The 24,267-nt window shown below is 39.8% G+C and overlaps 1 protein-coding gene across 4 annotated transcripts in view; it reads left to right on the top strand.

The window, feature by feature from the left end:
- The first annotated feature begins 7,785 nt into the window (after nt 1-7,785).
- Nucleotides 7,786-24,267, top strand: part of B3GNTL1 (UDP-GlcNAc:betaGal beta-1,3-N-acetylglucosaminyltransferase like 1) — a 105,819-nt gene continuing 89,337 nt past the window's right edge. For all 4 annotated transcript variants that reach the window (XM_056506018.1, XM_056506017.1, XM_056506019.1 and 1 more), the window contains exons 1-4: nt 7,786-7,859; nt 11,120-11,236; nt 11,350-11,449; nt 16,413-16,477. In XM_056506018.1, coding sequence (XP_056361993.1) covers nt 7,809-7,859; nt 11,120-11,236; nt 11,350-11,449; nt 16,413-16,477 — 333 coding nt within the window. In that variant the 5' untranslated portion in view covers nt 7,786-7,808. The remainder of the gene's footprint in view (nt 7,860-11,119; nt 11,237-11,349; nt 11,450-16,412; nt 16,478-24,267) is intronic.

The following is a 24,267-nucleotide window of genomic DNA, read 5'->3' as shown; positions in this document are numbered from 1 at the left end:
CATCCCAAACCCTGCACCAGCCCCATCATCCCTAACCCTGCACCAGCCCCTAACCCTGCACCAGCCCCTAACCCTGCACCAGCCCCTAACCCTGCACCAGCCCCTAACCCTGCACCAGCCCCATCATCCCCAAACCCTGTACCAGCCCCATCATCCCCTAACCCTGCACCAGCCCCATCATCCCTAACCCTGCACCAGCCCCATCAGTCCCTAACCCTGCACCAGCCCCATCATCCCCAAACCCTGCACCAGCCCCATCATCCCAAACCCTGCACCAGCCCCTAACCCTGCACCAGCCCCTAACCCTGCACCAGCCCCATCATCCCAAACCCTGCACCAGCCCCATCATCCCAAACCCTGCACCAGCCCCATCATCCCTAACCCTGCACCAGCCCCATCATCCCAAACCCAGCACCAGCCCCATCATCCCTAACCCTGCACCAGCCCCTAACCCAGCACCAGCCCCCATCACCCCTAATTCTGCACCAAGCTCCAGTTCTCCTCAGCTCTGCTGAAGCCAGGCAGAAGGAGCAGAGCTGAGCAGTTCCAAGGCCTGGTGCAGTCCTTGCCTCCTCCCCACAGCAGCCCCAGTGGTCCAAGAGCAGTGTGTCCCCAGGGTGAGTCCCCACTGACAGATGATCCACACCGGGCTGTGTCCCTGCCCTTCCCTCTGCCCCGAGCTGTGGGCACTGCTGGATAAGACAATAAATAACAAACCACCACAGATATCATTTGCACAGCCCCACTGGCTCCTTTGAGAGATGCACGTCCCCAGGTTAGCACCACATTTTTCAGGCTGTTCAGGCCCTCTTGGCCTTGAGAAGAGTTACATTCAGCAAAGAAAGAATATAAAGACGGAGTAACAGTTTTTCACTGAAAAGGAAGAGTTTCCTGTGTCTGCTCTGCTCACATCTGGTCAATTTTCTGACAAGAATTACATCTTTGCTACTCTTTTACAAAACACAGCCAGTACAGCTGAAAGGGAGCGAGCTGCTCTCTCTCCTGCCCTTTGTATTACCAGCACTATTATTAGCATCAATGAAGCTGTTACATCTGTTTTACTGAAAATGCATGAACATGAAAACTTTTAATTTCACAACCCAAGGTGAGTACAATGAACTGGCATTTACAGGAAAATGCAGAACAGTATTGGCTTGAAAATTAAACAAAACTGAAAAGGAATTAGTCACAATAAACTGTACTTTAAGACTCACTTTTCAGAGTACATTAGTACTTTAAGGATGGTTTTAAATGATATAATAAGATGTAATAAAATTTTTTATGGGGCAGTATAAAAATTTAAAGAACCTATTGAATTCTGTTTTCAATGAAGACATATTAAGTAAATGCTGCTGTATTCTCTAGAGCTATACAATTGTTGTATCATTTCTTCAGATGCCTTTGGCTAGTTCATAAATCAAAATGTTACTCATTTCTCTTCCTGTGTGTCATATAAAGATGTGCACCCAATACATTGTCTGTGGATCTCTTATATTGTACACATCCCAGTTCCTGTTATGTATACATTCTTTAGAAGAGATATGATTTATTTTTTAAGCACTTTCCCATCTTAAAATGTCAGATGCTTCCTGTACTTATATACAAAGAAGTTTAAGCTCCCAAAGGTACTGAAGTTCAACAAAATTCCATCTGTGGATAGTATGAACTTACCAGTGAATCTTTGGGAAATATACAATTCCACCTACTTTCCTCAGCTCTTCAGAATAACTTGATTTTGCAAGTGTTTAATACTTCAGTCATCAAGAAGATCAAGCAGAGGCGTGGTTTTGAAAAACAAAGGACCTAAACTGAATGCTTGAAAGGTTTACTCTTCTTCAAGTAGAAGCATTGATCCTCAAGGGTTATCACTGGTGGCACACAGGAAAATGGAGATTCAAGGCTACCCTTTATCTCTTTCCATTATCTGAATCTTGCTATCTTCTGTAAATAAGAACCTTTTCCCTCCAAATAACTTACTTATAAAGCTTTTCGGGGGTATGTAAGGAAAATGCCTTTATTACTTTACTGAGTTTCAGATTGGTTTGTTGATAGCAAACCCAAACTGTATTAACTGAGGTGGTAAGGCCATAATCACATGCCTATCACTGAATCCTCCAGGAGATTTCACAAGCTAAAAAGTAAATTTGTTTCTTTTACTCTATTTTAAAAATACTGCATTATTTAGAACCATTCCTTCAGGAAAAGATTACCAAATTAAAGTCTAACTTTGCATAATATTGCTCAAATATTAAAGCCCTTGAAAAAGAAAAACCTGCACTAATCTGCTCCAGTTCTCTGGAAGAACTGTGCCTCTCACTTGTCACTGCCTCATCTCCTGCAGCCTCAATGCCACAAAATCATACTGAATATAAAGCTCCACTCAAAAGCCTGAGCTGGAGCAGCAAGGAGAATGGCTTGAGCAGAACAGGGAAGCTGCAGGACAGGGAACCTGCACAATACCACACTGCTGCAGCCAGCAGTCTGAGGAGAGGATGTGGAAGCACACAGAGGGTGGGATGACTGGTGGCCAAGGAGAGTGTATATTTGGAGGTGTGGGCTGGTACTGAAATGAATGGGATCTTCCTAGTTCACCCACAAAGGTACCCAAGTCCAGTACTCAGCTAACAGAATATTTGTGGTATTTGCCACCTCTATGAAAACAACCACCGGCTTCTTCAGGTTGACTCATTTGAAAAGAAGAAACAAGTAACATCCTTTCTAAGGACAGCTAATGTTTCAGAGAAAGAAATGTATCACACACCGTTTCTTCTCTAAGGAGCAGCAACATTTTTCAGGGAGGTTACCCAAACTCAATATGTCTAAATTGCAAGGGCAATTAAGCTTGTAATTTCAACTGAGCATTTGAAGTCTTGAGTACACAGGGAAATTGGCCCAAATAACGATTAGGTACTAGTCCCTGCTAGTAATAAATGCTCTGAAGGCCAAAGGAAGGCATTGTGCAACTCCCTTAACAGGGTGTACACATGTAACTAATTGGAAACCAGTAAACAATCCTGGTATTGAAGGGCAAAGCAGATAATCTCACTCACACTACTTCAGTCATTTTCTTCTCATGTGGCTGACTGGAATAAAACTGCTAAAATACTGTTTCCCTCATGCAGAAAAAGATCTAGGGGATATAATAGATCACAAGCTGATTAGGAGTTAACAGTGTCAAGCCATTGTGAAAAAGGCAAACACTGCACTAAGCTGTGCAAACAGGAGCATGGCTTGCAAGACATGGGAAGTAATCCTGCTCTGGTCCAGCCCCAGCAGGAGCACCAGGACTGGTGCTGGGGCTTATTCTCCAGCAGAGAAGCAAAGTGCCCAGAGAGCATCCAGAACAGAGCCAGGAGAATAAACAAAGGTCTAAAACATCACTGAACAAATCAGATCTCCATAACCTAAACAAGAGCATGGGATGGGAGGGAATCTCAACAGCAATTTGCAAATTCAGAAAATCATAAATTCATAAAGGGATTTTATGCGTGCAGGCTGGGGAAGGACTAAAGGATTTGTGATGGAATTTGCAAGCCCTCTCAGGCAAAGAAACAGTTAACACAGGCATTAGGAAGAAAGCAGCTGAGAAGGCACACAGCTGCAGGGGATAAAGCCACTGGGAGAGGGCTATCAGGGGACCCCTGAAGGAGGGGGCTGAGCAGCCTCTCAGGGTGGAGATACAGGCTGAAGGGATGGGGGCTGTGTCCTTTCTAAGAGATTCTAGTCTTATCTTTGGGCAGGTTACTGGCCTCCTTGGTAGTATTCAGTCAGGTTATTTGATTATAAAATCTTTTTTAGGCCTGCAAAAAAGCAGAGTAGGGTGGTAAGTGTCTTGTTGTTTCATTTTTTTTTGTAGCCCAGCAAAACCTTTCACACCTGGTCTAAAATGTGTCAAATCTACAAAAGTAGGAGCAAAGTAGGGTAATTCTTGCCTAAGGTGAAATATTAAGATGCTATTACTAACAGAGAATTCAAAGTGGGGAGCTGAACACTATGGAGGGAGGGAGAGAGAGAGAGAGAGAGAGAGCAAAAAGCATCTGTATAAAAGGGATAAGTTATGCTATAGGCTCAGCCTCAACAGCTCTAGAACTGGGGAGATCACAGAAGGCTGCATCTTTTAGCCAGAGGGAAAAGATTTTAGCTGGCCAAATCTCAGGGGGGTTTGGAAAATGCTGCAATATCTAAGCTGGATATTAAGAAAATCTTTCTATGGGCAAGGATAGCAAGGACTGCAATAAAGTGGCTGAGGATGTCCTGAAGTCTCATAGACCAGTAGGAGTTTGAGTTGATCCTGTCTCAGGATGCCAGGACTAGATTAGATTCTCGAGGCTCCTTCTGCTATTTTGTACTGTAATGAGACATATTGCCCCCCTCTTCTCTTGCCACTCAACTGTGACATTTTATGAAAATAACAGAGCATTTTTGGAGACTCAAAGCATTCTTTGAATAGAAACAGTTTTAAAACTTGCTCTGAGCTGAATTTTTTTACCTACTCTGTTGAATGATCCTTTCAACAGTGTGTTCTGGAAATACTTCAGTACTAGAGCTTGTAACTTCAGTGACAAATGTGTTAAAAGAACACCCTATACTCACTCATTCTGTCTTTCCAATAAAGATACAACCAAATTAAGCTGCTCCACAACACAACAGATTTGTTTGTACAGATGCATTTCTACCACCCCAGTTACTGCTTTTCAAAAAGAAACTAAACCCAAGACTACTTGGCCTCAATAACCCCACTGATAGCCCATACAAGCAGTGTTGCTTTATCTTCTTTTAAACTCCAAATCAGCTGAGATCTTCCCTTACAAGTCAATAGACCCATGTTGTTCATACTGTGAGTCTGTGTCATTTTAGAAATAACAGTGTAATGTAAAAAAAATCAAAACTAATTATCTAGATTTTACATTTCTCCATTAAGACGAGAAAAATTTCTGTTTGATAGCTAAATCCTTCAGAAAATGCAAGTCTTATATTCACAGTAATATTCCTCAAAAGATGATTTTGTCAGAAATCAAAGCCAAACATTAATTTGATGAGAAATGTCTGAGTTTGCAATGCTTTTAGCTGTGGGGACTGCTTTGTGAGCTGCCCTCCACCACTGTGAGAAATCTTTAATGTAGAGCAATTTCAAGTAGAACTAGGACCAAACCATCCTTGCTTGTTTCTTAACGAGTTTGTTGCGACAGTGTTGAGAGATCTTTCCATTCTGACCCACATGAAAGTGGAATGGGCAGTGAAACATTTGACTATGTCTTGGAAACTATTTAATTTCCCGAGTTGCCCAAGGACACAGAAATGCCTGCTGGAATTTCAAAAGCCAGTAGGTAAGAACTCTCACAATGGATGTTAGCTGCCTAGGTTGCCCTGACAATCCCACTGAATAGGTTCCACATGCTTGTGGGCCTTTAAATGTCTTTCCAAACCCACCCCAAACAAAAATCACATTCTAAGGAGTTTGTATTTAATTACTATCTGTGGTCAGCTACATAATATAACTTAGAAAACATTTCTGGTGGGTTTGACTGGTTCTGTATTTTCCTCAGGGAAGGCAGCAAGGGCTTTGCTCTGCATTTTGCTTCACTTAATGAGGCACTGTCCCTGACTAGGACTTTTGTTTGGTTTAGAGTGAGTAAAGCAATACTCTGCTACACTTTCTTAGATAAAGCAGGGCACACAGGCAACATAACAGTGCCAGCAGCCTTTGTCTCCAGAAACAGGAATGATCATATTTAACAGTGCTGCTCATAGAGAGATTAAACTCAGGCTGGCTGGTGAGAAGCTGTGTAGATAATTTGAAATAGATTCCAGGGGTGAATTACTGCTTGGCTGTCCTCCTCACCTCCTCAGTTCTCAGATTTGTGTGCCAACCAACATTTTAAGATAACTCTGCTCTGTTTGCTCCTTGAATTGTCTGGCTGTTTAACAGGCTCTTCAAATAAACAAGGGATAATCTCAGGATTTTGCTTAACAAAGATTGCTTTGTGCAAATTTTAAAAATTCTGAATAGGTTGTTGTACAGGGCCTGGTGCTGCAATCCCTTTTAGCTGTGAATACTTTCAAGGGAGTAAGTGGTTGCACAAGTATAATTTCAGTTAATAAATAATCAATAATACTTTCCTGTATATTTTGAAATGCCATCCAGTATCTGAAGGGCCTACAAGGAAGTTGGAGAGGGACTCTGTCAGGAACTGAAGTGACAGGACAAGGAGCAATGGGTACAAGTTGAAAGTAAAGAAATTCAGGTTAGACATCAGGAACAAATTTTTTACCATGAGGATGGGCAGGCCCTGGCACAGGGTGCCCAGAGCAGCTGTGGCTGCCCCTGGATCCCTGGCAGTGCCCAAGGCCAGGCTGGACAGGACTTGGAGCAGCTGGGACAGTGGGAGGTGTCCCTGCCATGGCAGGGGTGGCACTGGATGAGCTTTAAGGTCCCTTTCATTCCAATCCCTTAACATTGCATGATTCCATGATAATGGCATCATTACCACCGGCAATCTTCCCTTTTTAAAGGTTATTAGAAACTTTTCTATTAAAAAAGCACTGAATACAGTAGCTCAGACCAAGAAAAGCCCAGACTGGAGAGATTAGAGAGCACTAGCATTACCATTATAATTTTGCAGGAATATGTACGAACAACTCCAAAGCTAAAAATTGGTTTCAGTTTGCACAAATTCCAGTTCAAGCAGGCTACTACCTACTGTCATACCTCAGTGTGGGAAATAACTTCGAAAAAGCATTGTAACACTGCTGAAAATTTACTGGTTTGAGGTTAGAGAACAGGTGGGGAGTTGCGAGCAGCATCTATTGAGGAATCAGTGTGAGAGGGAAGATGTGTGCTCATGTCTTAACAAAAAAATTCGATGAGAGAAGTATGGGTGTCAACGTCTTTGAAATAGGTCTTAATGTCTCTATTAACTTCAGGCAGCAAGTTTGCTACAGAGCCCAGAAAGCTGGACTCCTGAAACAGAGAAATGGGTCAGCACAAGCCTGAACTTCTGAACTTTGGGGGAAAATTACAAGTTTAAGGAGAGGAATATGTGGTAAGCGATAGGGGAAGGCTGTACCTTCGGAGTACCTCAGCACTGGGGAAGGAAGAGGGCAACATGCGGCCGGGAGTTTGGGATAAAAGGAGCCTGCGTCCTCCAACACCGAGAGAGAGAAAATATCCTGCAGGAGTGTGCCTCTCCTTTATTCGAATAGAGCTGCAAGGCTCCTCTGCCTCCTTTGTAGACATTGGTTTTTTTATAGTGTGATTTTCCGTACGAGTGTCTCCACAGCTGGGGCCAGGTGTCCCCTCACGGGCCAGAGCCGGGGCCGGGGCCGCGGCCGGGTGTCCCCTCACGGACTGGGGCTCCCCTCACGGGCCGGGGCCGGAGCTCTGGGTTCCCTCATGGGCCGCGCCGGGCCGCGGCCGGGTGTCCCCTCACGGACTGGGGCTCCCCTCACGGGCCGGGCCCGGGGCCGAGGGTCCCCTCACGGGCCGGAGCCAGGGTCCCCTCACGGACTGGGGCTCCCCTCACGGGCCGGGGCCGAGGGTCCCCTCACGGACCAGAGCCGGAGCCAGGGTCCCCTCACGGACTGGGGCTCCCCTCACGGACCAGAGCCGGAGCCGGGGTCCCCTCACGGACTGGGGCTCCCCTCACGGACCAGAGCAGGAGCCGGGGTCCCCTCACGGACTAGGGCTCTCCTCACGGGCGGGGACCGAGGCCACAGCTCGCCCGCCGCCGGCAGCAGAGCCTCTTCCGGCCGCTCCTGCCTCCGTCTCTGTGGCTGTTCCTGCCGCTCCTCCCTGCGGGGCGGCGGCGATGGCGGAGCGGGGCAGAGCGGGCGGGAGCCCCGGGGGCCCCGTGCAGGTGGTACGTGGCAGGCGGGGCCGGGCCGGGTGTGCCCGGGGCGGACACGCAGCTCGGGCGGGCCGGGGCCGGGGCCGGGGGTGCTCGGTGCCCGCGGCTCGGCAGCCTCGGCGCGCTCGGGTACACGGGGCTGGCGATGAAAGTCGTGAAATCTACAACACTTCCTGCTTTTGTTACTTCCCGTATCTATACATACATATATATATAGCATGTGTATATGTATAGTGTGTATGCATATATATTTATAAGTTTTTATATATGCGCACCTATGTATAAGTTAAACACATGGATAAATACAGTTAAATATACAATATCTCTCTCTATCCGTGCCCATATAGCTGTATAAATAGAGATATAAAAACACGGGTTTCTATATAATACTTATTTAGAATGTGTGGAGTTCAAGTAGTGTCACAATGCTCAAATCCTGGTTTGATTCACAGCTCTGCTTTAACAGTAATATTTGGCTCATAGGCCGTGAAGCTCCTCTCTGTTGGATGCTGCTGTAAATCAGCCTCGGTTAATGAAATGGTAATTCTTACTCACAGCACTCACATTGTCACTCACTTGATTTGTGATGTCAAAAGCACATTAGTTGTTTGCGATTTATGTCCCTAATACTCAAAATTGCTTTGAGAGCTTTATGCTTTCTGTAGTTCACTGCTTTGGTAGCAGTCTTTAAACACAGGAGGGACTACAGCAGGGAGAACTGGAATAACCATCTGTGCTGGGATTGGGAAGTGGGAGCTGGCATAATCTGTAGCAAAAGGACATTGGGAAAACCATTCTAGGTCTCCTTATGCCTTCTTTTAGTGAGTGCCTTAGCAAGGCTGGTGTTTGACCCTGCAGAAAGGATTTGTCAGCAGTGACAGAGCTGGAGCTGATATTGTTTTGGGACAGAAGGAGCAGACAGTCTCTGGAGGTTACTAGCAGCTGGCATTTTTGCTGTGAGACTGCACCTGTAAGGGAAATTGTGCCCTGGTTCATGGTTTTCCCCTCTTTAAGTGGTCCAAGGAGATTGAATTATTCTGATACAGTCACACAATATTAAAAGCCAATTTATGACTGTCCAATTGCAACTCTTAAGCCAGGGTACAAATCTAGTAAAGAACAAGGGAGAAATGAAAGTCTAGATTTTTGATTCATCCTCAGACTAAAACTAAGCACAGAAAACCAGTGAGCTGAGCAAGAAGACTAATATACAACATCAGCAATACTCAGAGGTGTTAATCCTGCTGCTGAGTACAATTACTTGTGTGGATTTGTTAATTTTTCAGGTTTTACACGGAAGTATCATCAACTATTCAGCTCTGGGCCTTAGTTTGGCAGGTGTCCAGTTCTGTATGGTGGTTATGGTTCTGTGGAAGTAGAATTTGCTCACAGTAATGTGTTTAGGAGCAAGTGAATACATTATAAGCAGTTCAGGTCAGAGCACCTCAGTGCCATCAGGTATTTATGGGTTGTTTTATATGTGCTGCCCTTAAAGTACTTTTTTCTGTTTTCAGTTCAAGCAACACAGGGAGGTCAAACATCATCTTGCTATTTTGCACTGCTGCCCTGACTTAAAACAGGAGTACACCACGGAAAAAAAGCAAAGAAGTTCCAGTTTTCAAACCAATGGCAAGCTAGTTGCTGATGGCTTAGTCAAATTTTTACTAAGTGAATCAGAAAACAAATTGAAAAATAACTGATTTTTCTGGATGTGCAAAACTGCACAAGTTTATATTGTCATTGGAGAACTGTGGAATCCTTTTTTCCTGAATGAATATGCTAGATTGGTTGGTATGAATGTGTAGGGTCATATTTTAATTGCCCTGTCCACATAAAGAATATTAAAATCTTGAGTAAGTTGAATGTAGCACTTCAGAATCTCAGATTTTTGCTTTTTGTTTAGTCTCAAAGTACTAATCTGAGACAGTTCTGGAATAATCTTTTTTGTCTGCATGTTGTAATTATTGGATAATCAGTTTCACTTTTTTTTTTTGTTTCTCCCTATTTCTCTTTCTAAAACACAAGTCAAAGGCCTACTTTGCTTAAATTTCAGAGAGCTTTTGTCCTACTTCTTTTAAGAACTGTTCCATCATCCTGCCAAAAACCAGGAGGTTCATTCATTTTAGATGTTTACTATTTTATCTGGCTGTGAAATGTTATTAACTATTGTACCCTACTGGGTCCTACCTGTGTGCACATCCTTCACTGTCCAAAAATCTGCCTTCTGATGTGTGCACCTGTGTGTATTTGCTGATGTACTCGTGTTCACATGGCTCTCAATCATGAATAATTCCATTTCTGTATCCTTGTGTTTTGTTTCTCAGGATTCTCTCCTGCTCACAATAGGAACAAATCCTCTCTTTCTTCCAACCATGTGTTTGTGGTTACCCCACATAATGAGGAGTTTAGTTGTGTTTCTAGGGACTTCTTGAAATGTCCCATGAGATTTTTAATGAGTTACTTAGGCCCTTAAGTTCCCCATGTATAAGTAATTTTAACAGACTTGGGCTCTCCTTTTGCAAACACAGCCAGTGTATCACCAGGCTGATTTTTCAGGCCTTTGCATGCTCTGAAGAAAATGTGTTCTGTTTTGAGACACTGAAAGAATTTTGGGGGTTGTTGGCTTTTTAGGGGTAATTAGAAAGGTGGTAGCTGAACAGACAAAGCCCTCCTCTCTGGTTTCTAACCAATTTTAAAATCTTTCAGGTGCTGTGTGTGCACCTCTGAACCAAGGGGCTGTAGGAGGAAAGCTGCAGCTGGAATGGCAGAGTATGGAACTGCATCACAGATCAACTTCCAATGTGCTTTAGAGCACTTGTAGGTGGAATAATTTTTAATAACTTGTCTGCAGGCTGAGGGTCCAGCTGCATACATGAGCATCTCCAATTAGGCTTGGAGAGAAATCAATGAGCAAGATGTATTAATGGAAGACAAAAGCATCTTAAGAAATGAAGGAGTACTAGAAACAGATTAGGGTGGTATTACAGATGTTTCATTTGTGTGTTTGCTTCAGTGGTCTCTCTTGTTTCCTTGGATTTCTACCAAAAACCATCTTGTGGAACTTAATTTAAAAAGAAGCTTTATAGAGAAGAAATCACATATATGTAATGAAAATAAAGGTTCTTTGCCTATTTTTATATTTTTTAAACGCAATTTTTGGTGAAAGTTAGTTTCAGGAGGATCTGCTACTTCTCCTTTTTAATAAATATTCTGTAAGTAAATAAAAATATGCTTCCTGGAAGACATGTGGATCTTTGTTTGTTTTTTTGTAGTCTGTCATTGTGCCTGTTCACAACAGTGAATGCTGGTTAGATGAATGCCTAAAGTCAGTTTGGGAACAAGATTTTAAAGGAACCATGGAGCTGTCGATTTTTAATGATGCCAGTAAGGTGGGTTTAAACCTTTAAAATACTGTCCAAGTAAATATTGTCTGTGACAAGAATGTTTGGTTTGCTTCACCATACAAATTAAAATAGCTACATCTAAGTATTATTTTTTCTAGGATGGTTCTGCTGAAATAATTGAAAAATGGAAGATCAAGTTGGAAGAAGTTGGTGTTTCAGTAATCATTGGGACTAATGATTCCTCTCAGCCTCGAGGTGGTATGTAGCTTAATAGTGATTTTGTGAGAGTTTGGTTCTTATTGCAGGCACCTTCTGATTTTTAGTTTAAAAAGTGTCTTTGTAGCCCTTTGCACTGCAGTGGAAAAAACTCCACATTATTTCCTAAAGCTCTGTTTGAAAACTCATTCCAATTTGAATTTGGCCCTGTTGCTTTGGGCTCTGTAGAATTTGTTTATATGTTCAAGGAAAGAACTTGGCTTAGCACTTGTGTCTCTACTCTGCAAAAGCAAAAGAATTTTGTTTAATTGTAGTATACACAATGTTGTTAATGCTTACAATTTTACTCTGGCTTTCTGATATCTGATTCATCTTCAGGATATCAGTTTTAAGAAAAAAATAAATTAAAAATTTCTTGCATAAAGATTTTAAAAGTAAATGCATATCTTTCAGTCCAGTAAAATATTCACTGAAACAGAAAATGAATACCTTTATGATATTGCTTCAATGTGCAAATCAAAACAGAGGTTTCAGAAGTTTTAATGGGAGCTAAAAACTCACTAAAGTCCCAGGTATTCACTCAAAGGGCTAAAATATTATGTGTAGTGGGCTGTCAGACAGGTGTGTGATGTGATCCCCTGTTCATTTGTATGCTAATATGAATCACACCCACTGCAGGAGGTTACAGACAAATCTCTCTAACCAGATTTTCTTTTGCTTGTTTTGGTTGGTTTATGGCTAGGGTCTTTTAGCACAAAATCTTCCCAAAATGTAAAATAGAAATAAAAGTCAGTTGGTTTTTGGAGAAACTGTTGTTGAGTGACAGTAAAGTTGGAAGATCATGTCTGTGTTCTGAGGAAGAGCAGCAGCACAAAGGAAGAACAGTGTGCTCACATTTTGTACTGGAGCTGTGTTCCCAATGTTTCTGTCCTTCTGGACTTTGTTTCAATGAGCAGACTGGTAGGAATTGTTAAAACGTTGGTTCTAAGTTTGTGTCTTTGAAGTTATCTCTTAAGAGTCAGGCTTTGGAAACACTCTAACACAAAATGTGGACAGTTTCTGTTTTTCACTGTACATCCTGTTTGTAGTGGAAAGAAACACAGGCTTATTACCAGTCCCTCAAAATGATCTTATGCAAAAGCCCAGTTCTGTTTCAGAAAGTTTGATTTTCATCCCCTGCTGAGACATGCAAATAAATTGGGAGTTTGTGCACTGTCTGCAACCTGGTAGAGTCCCCCTGCTTTATTTACTGTCATTTCTCCTGACTGTAGCTTTACATCTGTTTTTAAATAGTTGTCAGACCTAGCAATACTGAAGTAACACAGCATAACCCTTACTATAAATATTTTTAGTATTTTAATACCTCTAGCATGAACTGGTGGTGTTTTGACAGTGCAGCTTGTAATATTAGAACTATTGGGCTGGTAATGATGAAAGGCAGACAAAATTTTTAGAGGGAATTTTTCTCTTTTGGGCAACTGATAGAGCTGGAGTTGAGCAATGTCAAGAATTACTCATAATCCTGTAACTTTGTCTTCTTTTTCTTGCCTCTCCAAGGTTGGGTGATCAGTCTCCTTTCAAAACTGACTTCTTTTAGTAGCTGATGATCAAGAAACTAATGGATTACAATTTCTTAAGTAGAGAATAATCCCAGAGGTTGTAAATTCTGATTCTTAAGATAGTTAGTAATGTTTTTGCTAATACCATCGTGTTGTGTAACATATTTTCCATTTTTATAAACATTTGCTATGTCTAAAGTCTTGTTCCTACTAGAGTGTTGTATCAATTGTGTATAAACTAGGTTTTAGTTTGCCAGAACACACAAGCAGGATGGTTTTGGTTTGTTTGTGGTTTTTTGTGGTTTTTTTTAGAATTCTGATGTCTGTTCACCTTTGCACTTCAGGAAACTGAGCCTAAAACTGAATTCCAGTTGTGAATTCCATTGTGCCATTAGGGATGTGTCAGATAATGTTTTGGTTTAGCATGGATTTGTCAGTGTTGGGGTAGCTGGAGACTGAACAGATCTTTAATAAATTGGGGGTGGGAGGGGCAGCTGTGCACTATTTAAATAATAGTGTGAAATGTATAGTGCTGCTGAAAAACAAACCCAGGCTTATCCATGTGGAAGACATTCTCAGGTCACCATTAAAACAAGAACATCTTTAGTTCATGGCTGTTAAATTTTAGAAGCAGGTTGCTTGAAATCCAGAGTAATTGTTTGCTTTTGGTGATTTACTTTCATTTTGTTAAGGACTAGGTACAACTGGAAGGAGTCTTGCCTTTAAAAGAAGATGCTTTGGTACAGAAACAATGTACTAGTCAGGCTTCACATCTTCAACTATTTACACAAGATTAGGATTTATTTCTGATTCTTTTCCAACATGTAAAAGAAAGGGGGAGAACCTAGGCAAAAAGAAAGGGTCACTTGCCTAAAAAAAGGAAACCTTTTTCTTTCCAAGAGTGAGGAATGTTAATATCTCACTGAGGCTTAAGTTTTTATGGCTGTAACCATGGTAACAGGCTCTTTTCACCAAGTAAGCAGGCCTTACAAAACTCAGAGACCTGGCACAAACATTTCATTTTGTTCAGTAGAGTAATATTAAAGAAATTTTTTTACTCATGCCAAACACAGAATTTGTTGTGGTGAAAGAATTTTTAATACCTAGTTTCTTCTATGGGGAGTTATATTTATCTTCTTAATAATTTAAAAAATATGGATATTTTCTTCTTTCTCCTCTAAAAGATATCTGGTGTATGAAAAACTTCAGGATGTTTCTGTCTTATACATAGCAAGAAATATTTTTCAGCTCTTTCTCATACTAGTATCAAATACTAGATATTAGTGATTTTATTTAAACTGGTTTATTTGCAAATGAGATCTGAAATACCTCAGAGTTCATAGAGTAATGTAAATGCCATCTTGTAGTTGCCTTGAAGACTCCTTCACTTTCTTCTTGCATTTTTGATTCCTTGTAATTCATTATTATCCACTGAAGGTAGTTGAAATATCTGGGTGTGTTAATGACAGCACTGAAATGTAAGTCCAGTAAGTTGCTGTGGCTTCTAGTCCTGACGTGTTTGATGTTGGGCACATTTAATTCTGTCCTTGTTTTTGTGCTGTTCTTTTATCTCTTGCTTTCCTAGGGATTCTGCAGAACTGGGGGTTTGCTGCTTTGGCATGTCCAGACCTGTTGACTTGCATCACTTGTTTCCCACTAAAACTGCTCATGCCAGGATCCAGCTCTGCTGCTGTGGCAGCTACTGGCTTTGCCAGCTGCTTTTTTACTGCCAGTAGGAAGGAGACTGAGAGTTACTGTATAGATGAAATTAGATATTCATAGATCTGTAAAAGGTAGTGTGTAAACATCCTGTAAAATAATAATCCAAAAAACCCACAATGAGGAGAAGTTAAGGTGAGGATTAAAGTACATGAGAAAAAATAACACAGTTATAAGGAAGAGCCTTTATTAGTTGTGTTCTGGTGGTAGTTGACATAATGTTCCTTGGAGGCAGTAAGAAATGCAGTCATAAGTCTTTTTCTGTACTTGAACAGCTCAGCAAAATAACCAAGGAGCACGTGCATCACAGCTAAGGGAACCTTTGAGCCCAGTTAAATCTGTTTCCTGAGCAAACTTAAACTTGTAACACATAAAAAGGAAAGAGAATTACAGAACTCTGCTTTTTTTCAAATGCAAAATCAGAAACTTTATGGATAAAATTATTTAAAATTACTCTGCTACACTTCAAGGTGAGATTTTTTGGCTTTACATTTGCAGTTTTCCCTCTAAAGAGTAAAAACCCTACAGTTTTGTATGTCATCACATATTTATTTTGCAGGTCAGGGTGATCTTGCTGGATTCCCTGACTTGGTTCCATAAATACTCCAAACAAAGCTTAAGTGTTACATATGTGACCAAGTGGAATCCATACAGCATTTTTCTGGATATAGTGTGGACTTTTCTCAGAATGCTGCCCAGGGCAGGAACTCAGAGATCAGAATGTTCTTAGTTACACCTTGTCTACCTGCAAAAATGATCCCAGGTAAACATTCCCTCCTTGTGGGTGCATTTCAGTGGTTGCTGCAGTCCTATCCTTACCTTCAACTGTGAATTTCTATTTTTCTGGTTCTGCCATTTGTTTGACCCTCCAGAGCAGTCATCTTCAGAAATTAAGCTGACAAAAATATTTTTTTAATTTGGTTCAGCTTCCTGAAATGAATGGCTTGGTAAAAAGATTCACCAAGTGTCAGGAGGTCAGAAAGTAAGAGACTCTATGTGCCAATGTTGTGATATGTCTGAAGTGACATTTCAGTGTGATCTACATTGATGGTACAACATGTTATGGTATAAATAAGCCACTTTGTGCTCTGTGTGTGTGTCTAATAAATCAGCCTGCTTTGGCTCCCCTCTGCATTACATGTGCCTTACATAAATGGTAGGTGAAGTTTTAGTATTTGCAAGTTTTATACCTAACAAGCACCAAGGAACAGAATTTTTGAGTCCTTCTGAGGACCTTGATGGGAAGAACAGCAGTTTCTAGTCCTTCTCTGCCTCTTTTATGATTTGCTGGTATTTTTTTGGTCTTAAAAGATGAATGTATGTACAGCCAAGGGTTTTCAGCATCTGCTCTTTGCAAGGGGTTGGCCTGGATTACTTTTAAAGATCCCTTCCAGCCCAAAGCATTCTGTGATTCTTCATGCTGAGGTTCTGGTTATATTAAAACCTGCCTTTTTCAAGATACTCATTATACATTATGTCTTTGGGGAGGGCTGGCAAAAGTAGTCTTACTCTACTTCATTGTGGAATTCTGGTACTCAGAGAAGGTGACTGACATAGGAATCCTATTTAAATATTCACTAATTACCTTGCTTTAAATACAGAAAAATTTGGTACTTTGTGTGATACTGATCTTTGTGTTTTCTTGCATTTGTTCCTCACTTTATTAAGGTTTTAAAAGACACAACAGTAAAATCTACTCTGTATTTTTATCTTTGCTTTCTCAACAGTTGGATTTGCTAAAAATCAAGCAATAATTCAGAGCTCAGGAACCTATCTCTGCTTTCTGGATTCAGTAAGTTAATGCTTTTTGTCTAACTTGGTTTTGTCAATATAATCCTCTCCTTTTTAATGGAGTTGTTGATTTGCTGAAAGACAAGCTGCTTCAAGGTGTTTGGTTGTTAAATGTGCTAGTTACTATTTATGGCTGTAAAGTTGTATTCCTACCTGTAGAAAGCCTTACATCATTCTTTGACTATATCAGATTTCACAAGCTGTTGTGAACAGGGCTGGGCAAGGTTGGTATTCAGGTGTTTTGAGGATTTTTCTTTCCCACATTCTTCAGAAAATTGTATTGATGAGAAACTAAGAGCTAATCTACTGGCTTTTTGATGTAAAATAGGAGACATCTCACCTTCCAACTTGAATATTTTTTTCCTGTCCTTTGTTGGATATCTTCTGTGAAGCCATTCAGCTCACTAACCCCCAGATAAGAATCTCACTTCATGCAGCTGAATATGCAGGAATGGTTTCACAAAGGTGCCCAGCTGAGCAGAGGAGTGGGGCCATGTGCTGGGAGCAGGCACCAAGAGCAGGACCTTCAAGGCTCACTGATCTCCTGTAATTTCACCTGAACATTGATTTTTTGTCCTCTGAATTGCAACTGAATTATGGGTTAGAGTAGTACAGGATGAACTGGCTGCTGACAGAGTAGGTTTTCAGATACAATTCAACTGAATATTATAATTGTCTGTGCTTGTTAAAAAGTTGTGTGAGAGCAGGTATGTGAACTCTACAGCCATTTCAGATTTTCATTAGGGAAATCCTTCAGCTAGCAAACTCTATGTGTGTTATCAACTAGGTGGAAGAAATTTTTTTTGTCCGTGTTTTAAAATATTGTGCTTTTTGTGATATATTGTTAGTCAGTGAAGCTGTCTACAAATCTAAAATGAAAAAAAAAAAAGAAAAAAAAGGGAGAACTTGTGATTTCCAGATACCACATTGCATAGGGCATTCTAGGGAGTCTGTAGGATGAGGAATGTGTGTACTTGAGCTGGCTGAAGTTTCCTGAGTCCACAAGTACATGAATGAGAAATTAATCCACTCTTGTCCTATGGAGCTTTGTATCTTCTGTCTTAAATATGTACAGCATGAAGTACTGAAGTAAATTACAGCTTAGTCTTTCTCTTCAATCCAGACAGATCTAGTTGTTTGAAAATCACTTGCAGTAAGCTGGAAAATCAAATTCTCTGAATGAAGTTAGTTCTTATTTTCAGAGTGATTTTTCAGAATTCTCCATTTGTTATTTACCATATACTATGATCTTCCTGCTGCTGTGTTGTCTCTGTTGGCTGATTACTGCAGGAAAACAAAACATCAGGGAAACAACTTAAAATTATTAAGGAATATAAGTGGTATTAATACTGTATTTCTGCAATATTACCATTAGCAGAAGTTTATATTTAATATTATTAAGCATTACCTGAAGTCAGTTGAGGATTTTATGTTTTACAGTGTGAATAAGCTTAGGAGAAGTTACCAAGATTTTCTGTTCTATGAATTTCTATTGCTTTTTCAAAATAGAGGCATTCTGGACTACCAGAAGCCTAATCTTGCTACAAAAGAAATATTAAATGCCTGGCATTACTTAAATGTATTTTCTACTGTCTTTCCTTGTGACTACCATTTTTTGCTGAAAACAGATCAGAGCAAATAAAATGGATGTGGAAACTGCTACAAGTCCAAAAATTGCTCAGTGTTTAGGCTGTAGTTAGTAAATGTTGTGTGATAATAGCTAGGACACAGATGTTGCCAGCTGTTTAACAACTCTGCTTCCACACACCACCTACCTTCGTTTCAGTCACCAGTCCAGTATCCAGCTCTCTAGGAAGGAATGTTGATATCAGCTTTTTGGAATGTGCCTCAGTAATGCCAAGGAATTGACCTTCAGAAGTGCAGCCACAATTTCAGGTTTTTCTGCAGGTGGAAGTGGAAAGGAATGGGGCTGGGGCTGTAGTTTGTGCACATTACAAAGAGGTGGAGAAATACATCAGTGGCTTTTTGTGCATTCCTTTGTTTTCTCTGTGAAGTGAAATGAGTGGATGAGCATATTTGGGAGCATCTTTGGAAGTGCTGCCTCCAGCAAGACTGTTTTTGCTTGCCATTCCAGCTGGAGTCAAGCTGCTTGTGTTATGTCTCTCAACACAGATTTCTGAGGACAACAAACTGGGAAGAAATGTGGAAAAAAAAGGTTACAGATCTCAGAACTGTCAGAATTTGATCAGCCTTTTCTAGTATGAAGTGGCAGCTGTTTGACTAACAGCTATTGTGGAGTTCTTTTACTGTGGCTGTTGTTACAGATTTCACCTCCAAGCTACTGAGGCATTTTTTCCCCTTTGGGAAAACAAGTAGAAAAACTGAAGCTACTTAACAATTTTTTCATATTTAGCATTTATAGTATGGAAAAATGAGAGCTAATTTTGCAAATATATCTCACTGTTAGCTTTTCTTCTTCAAACTGTCTGCAGTTATGGCTTTATCTGCCAGTTGCATTGTACTGTAGCTGTAGTTTGTCACTTCTCAATTCTCACTTCCATCTTTGTTAGAAGCATTTACCCACTTGTAGCACAGCAGAACTCTTACACTAAAAATTCTGCATTGAGCTGCTGTTTTCATTGACATGCACTTAAACATGCCTCTACTTGTCTGAAACTGTATTTCTTTAAAACAGATCATGCTTTCGTTTCATCCTAATAATCTGTGTAGTTTCCAGTTATTTCAGGTTTATTCAGTGTGTTGTTGGAGAGTTCCTGACTGTTAAAGAAGAAAATAAAATTGTGTCCTTTTTTGACCTGCAGTGTTTCAAACCCAGTCATAATCACTTGAGAACTTAACGTGCTTGTTTTAATCTTTTCCAAAGCTCTGTTGGCAATGTATCAGAATTTCAGAGATTCTCAGGCAATTCAAAGTTATGACTTTAAACCATGTTGCCACAGTGTCACTGCTTGCTGATAGTCAAAAATGCCACAGGGACACAGATAAGTTTTATTCACCAGATTTGTCATTCCTGGGATGCAATTGGCAGCTGCTGACCTGTGCCTTTTGGTTTGGGAGATTTGTTTGTATGGTTTAAGTTGGGAATGGTAATTCTTAATTGCTGTGTGCATAATTGCTTCATTTCAAATTTCATGTGTTCCTTGAGGTTCAGGTTGAAGCCCACCTCCTTGAGGGGGTATTACTAAAGGCCTTGGAGGAAGGTGGTTGGACCTTCTGCAGCCAGATGTGTCAGGCACATTCATTTATAAACAGTTTTGTTTTTCCAGCCTCTGTAACTTCCTGGGTTTGGAAGCATGGATTTCCTCTTAGTTGCCTCTTAGTTGTATGAACATTAGAGGCACTAATAAGCTTCTGCAATATTCCTCCCTTCTTTCAAATTACTCTGTATTTCTTAGGAAATGAAGATGTGATCAGAGTTCATGTATTTCCTTTCTGTTGTTGTTTAACTTACTCTTCCTTGGGAACTTATACTCTGATTTAAAAACTGAAATAAGCTGTTACACAAATAGCAGGTGTGTGGATGTAGTGGTGAGCTCCATTACCAGAAAAGCTGTCCATGTTTCCTAATCACTAATGAGCCCCAAAAAGTCAAAAATGCAAGTGCTTGTAGGCATCATTCCTATCATTGTTTTGTAAGGATATGCTTGTATTAAAACCAGATTAAATCCTCTGTCTGGTATGAAATGCTAAATGAGGAAGCAAACCTTCAGAATTTGGTTGCCACAACCTCTCCCTGCATGTCTCTTCAACTATTCAGTAGTTAAAGAAAGCATTTGGAATTGCTGGTGAAGCTTTTACTCTTGTCTGGGTTTAGGCTTTGCTACTGAACACCTTGTGAGTTACCTCCTTCACTTGACTGCAAACACATCTTTTTTTTCAGTGATCTAAGTCTGAGAAAAAATCAAAGGTGATCTCCAGTGACCACAGAAAAGCAAGATTTGGAAAGGCATATGTCTGCATTTATTGAATGGATGTGCTGAGGTGGGAGCTGCTTCTACAGACCAACTAATAGCAATGCTTAATTAAAAGATTCCATAAAAGGATTAGCAGGCTCATAAGAGCACCACACAGATCTTTCCATGTAGACCTGTTTGTTGCTATGCTCAAAAAAAAGAAAGATGCTCAATGCAGTCAGCTTCTTAAATTTGAAGTGTTTTCTTTGTTGTCCCCTTCTTTCTCAGTTTAATTTGGGAGTAGAAACAGAAAAGTAGCATTTTTTCTTATGATCTTGCAAGTACTGACAGATCATTAGTCTCAGGTGATTTGTGGGTGCCATTTGAGTGCCTGGTTTAATGAGTTTGATAGTGTGGGGCTGTTCAAAAACCAGCCCCTGGAGAATGGCCTGGGATCTGGGTATTTGCTTCAGTAGAGCTGTTGACAGCCAATTTTTGGAGGTCTCAGGCATTTCACTTCCCTAGTTCAAGGAGTTGAACTGAACAATAGCAAAGAAAGATTTTCCCTCTAGTCTGAGCAGGTGCAGGATAAATGAATGGACCATTTGATGAATTGAAAGATTTTGGAGATGCCATATTGTTGCTCAGTGAGTGAAACATTCCTCCCGCTGTTGCTGCTGGGTGTATTTTGCATTTAATAGCTGTAATGGAAAGAAGGTGCTGTTGTAATGGGAGTGGAGTATCAGCTCTCAACCCCTTTTTTCATTTTGAGCAGCAAAATATGAAAGACTTTGGAAAAGCACAAGATGCTGAGTCTGTAATGTGAGCTTAAGAAAGCACCTCAATACTGAGCTGTAATTAGTGTTTTGTTTTCTGTGAACTTGCCCTTGGTTGCAAAAAGTAGATGTGTCTTGTGCATTGAATTGTATATTTTGTTTTACTTTCTGAAGTGCAGAAGCAACAATTTTTAAGGGAAAATTATGAAGTTACACTGTAGAGCCAAATGTGGTCCACGCAGCCTGACTGAGGAGCCAGCTTTTGTATTCCAAGTATATGACTGGAGAAGGCATGCATTTATTTAGCATTTATTTTAAATTTCTTTTCTTTTGTCCATTCTTTCCATGGGGGAAATTTCTCTTCATCCGGTCAGCTGTATATCTGCTATCTGTGGGGACAACCATTAGAGACTTCCATGTAAACAGAGAAAACTGGATTTCATTGCAAACTTCTGTTTTTGTTAAAATTATTTTTCAGTGTAAGTCACTGCTACTATTGTTATCTTCCCTACTCTCACCTAGGAAACATAAAGAAACTGATTATACTTCCCTTTTTTGTACAAGCCCTTTTTTTTTGTCTGAAATGAGTAAAAAAGAATTTGGAAAGTGTTTTCCTGATTACTGAGGTTTTGTTCTCAGTTTTAAACCAAACAAAACAAAAAACAAAAACAAAAAAAACAAAACAAAAAAAAAAAAAAAACCAAACAAAAAACAAACAAACAAAAAAAAACAAACACCAAAATCCAAACAAAAAACAAACAAACAAACTCTGTCTGTAGAAACTGAAGTCTGGCAACATATTTGCTGAATTCCATATCATAAGTGCAATAGCTTTGATAGAAAATTGGTGATTTCATCATGTACAGTTGGATAAAATATTTTATCACCTTAGCTGTTAAATGCTATAGTTGCTAAAATTCCATATTTTTTTTAAGCTGCATTTAATTTATGGTACAATCGTTTTGGTTTTCCTCATTATAATTTATTTTGGTTTTGAAATACCAGCCTTAAATCCATCTGAGTTCCCCAAGATTATCTCTCTATGAATACATTCTGTTTTCCATTCCATGGTTACCTTTCCAGTCATCCATAGTGACCAATCTGTCCAAGCTGTATTTTGCAGTTACTTTTCTGGTACCAACCTGAATCCAAGCAAGCTGAGCGATGGTTGTATCTCATTTCTCTCTGGGGTGTGTTTTATATTTTGTGTTGTTCTTCCTCATCATTTAATTACTTTATTATAATATTTGGGATTACTCTTGACTTCTATATTCTTATTTTTTCCCATCTTTCTTTCTCCTTTAATGAACTCAGAAGGTATCACAGAATGACAGATCAGTGCAGTGTGTGTGTAAAGCTGCTCATAAAAACATGAGACAGAATTATTAAAAGAAATAAAGGTCATCCAGTGTAAGAGTTCATAGAGTTTTGCAGCATTAGAGAACAAAGCTGTATTAATAAAAAGAGGCATTTAGAAGTTTTTGTGGTTCTAGTGCCCCCTCTTTAGCTAGAGTTTACAGAATACTGATGCTCTCTGATAGCCTAAGCCCCAGATCTGTAGAAGTGTGAGTTTTGCCAATAGCATCAAACTGACCCAGTGTTTTCTTAGGGGAACGGGGCCAGTGCTGTCAAATTGGGTGGTTGTGAAAACATGACATTGACCTCTTTGGTGCATGGCTTATTTTAATTTGGTTTGAATACTTTCCATGCTGATTTAACCTTTTGAAATCAAGTATATTATTTTTCATCTTTGTGAATGTAAGAGTTCTCTCTGTTGTGTGGGATCATGAACAGTGAGATATTTTAGCACAAGAGCATATATTGTATCTTTTAAAAGATGCATTGAAATTCCTGTTTTTTGGGTGTATTTTTTTCTTTTTCCTTTTTTAAAATTTTTTTTATTTTTTATTTACCAAGTAAACATCTAAGGATCCTTAGCAACTTGTAAAGGAGTGAACAAAGTTCAGTTAAAATATATCTGCTATTGCCTGTATGAAAATGAGTTTTTGATTTACAAAAATCAGCTCTGTATTTGGCATGAAGAAAAAGATTTCTTCTTCTGGGAAATAGGGTAGAGGTTTTATTGGAACACTTGCTTGATACTGGAATTCTGGTGCTCTATTGATAAAGTGGATTAGGTGGTAAATAAGTTTGTTGTAGTTTTAAAGTCATGAGAAATCAGAAGGGTTTTTTCTTCTCTATTGGTTTTGAAAATCAGGAACAGCTGTCATGCTTATTACTAAACATATCCTGAATGCAAAATACAGAAAAATGCTTTTGACAATATAGTCCTCCCATCTTTTATAAACTTAAGTGTGATAAGAGTCAGTTTTATTATTATTTTGTTTTATCTTTAACCTTGAATTGTATTAAATAGTTGGACGTACTTCTGAAACTTTTTTTATCTTGCATTGTTTTGATAAAACCATAGTGGCACCTTTATAGCAAGGTCATTCAACTCTTCAAGCTGTAGATATTTAAGCACTAATATATTTTTTTATTGCTGTTGACTTGACAGGAAGTTTTAATGTGAAAGAGGTTGGAAATTCAATATTGAGGGTTTGTGTTTTAATAGGAATCTCAGAATGATTTCAGTGTGAGAAACTATTAAAAGAGTGTCTGTAGGACAGGAAATCAGGGCTCCTCTGAATTATGTTTGCCTGATGAAATTTATTTGGAAATACTCTGAGAAGAAATAGGCTTATGTGTTAGCTTTAACCAAGCATCTAAAAAAGACTGATTCTTTAAAAGGGGGGAAATATGTCACCAACATGGAAGAGAATAAAGGTAAATTTATTCAGGGGCCTGAACTTAGGGAACAAAAATTGTGTTACAGTTTCTATAGACTGAGAAATCACTGTCTAGAAAGGATTTAATTTTGAACAGGAAATCATATAATTTTGTAAGGAATCTCTCCTAACAGTTCAAGGCAGGATAGCAAAGTTACTGACTTTTCACAAAGCAGCCTATCTTTTTGTATGTGAATAAAACAGATCTTTGTGCTGCAAGTGGAAGAAGTATTAACACAAAATTTAAATCTGGGTGGTGTGTTTTAAAGCCAGTGTCTATGCTAATGCATTTTATGGCTGTGCATTCCCATTTTTCCTTTTCCATAGAATTTTCTCATTTCACAAGTACTA

The sequence above is a fragment of the Oenanthe melanoleuca genome, chromosome 18 (genome assembly GCF_029582105.1).
Source record: "Oenanthe melanoleuca isolate GR-GAL-2019-014 chromosome 18, OMel1.0, whole genome shotgun sequence".
NCBI classification, from domain to species: Eukaryota; Metazoa; Chordata; class Aves; order Passeriformes; family Muscicapidae; genus Oenanthe; species Oenanthe melanoleuca.
Note: the sequence above shows the minus strand (reverse complement) of the source record. Positions and strands in the feature narration are given on the sequence as shown.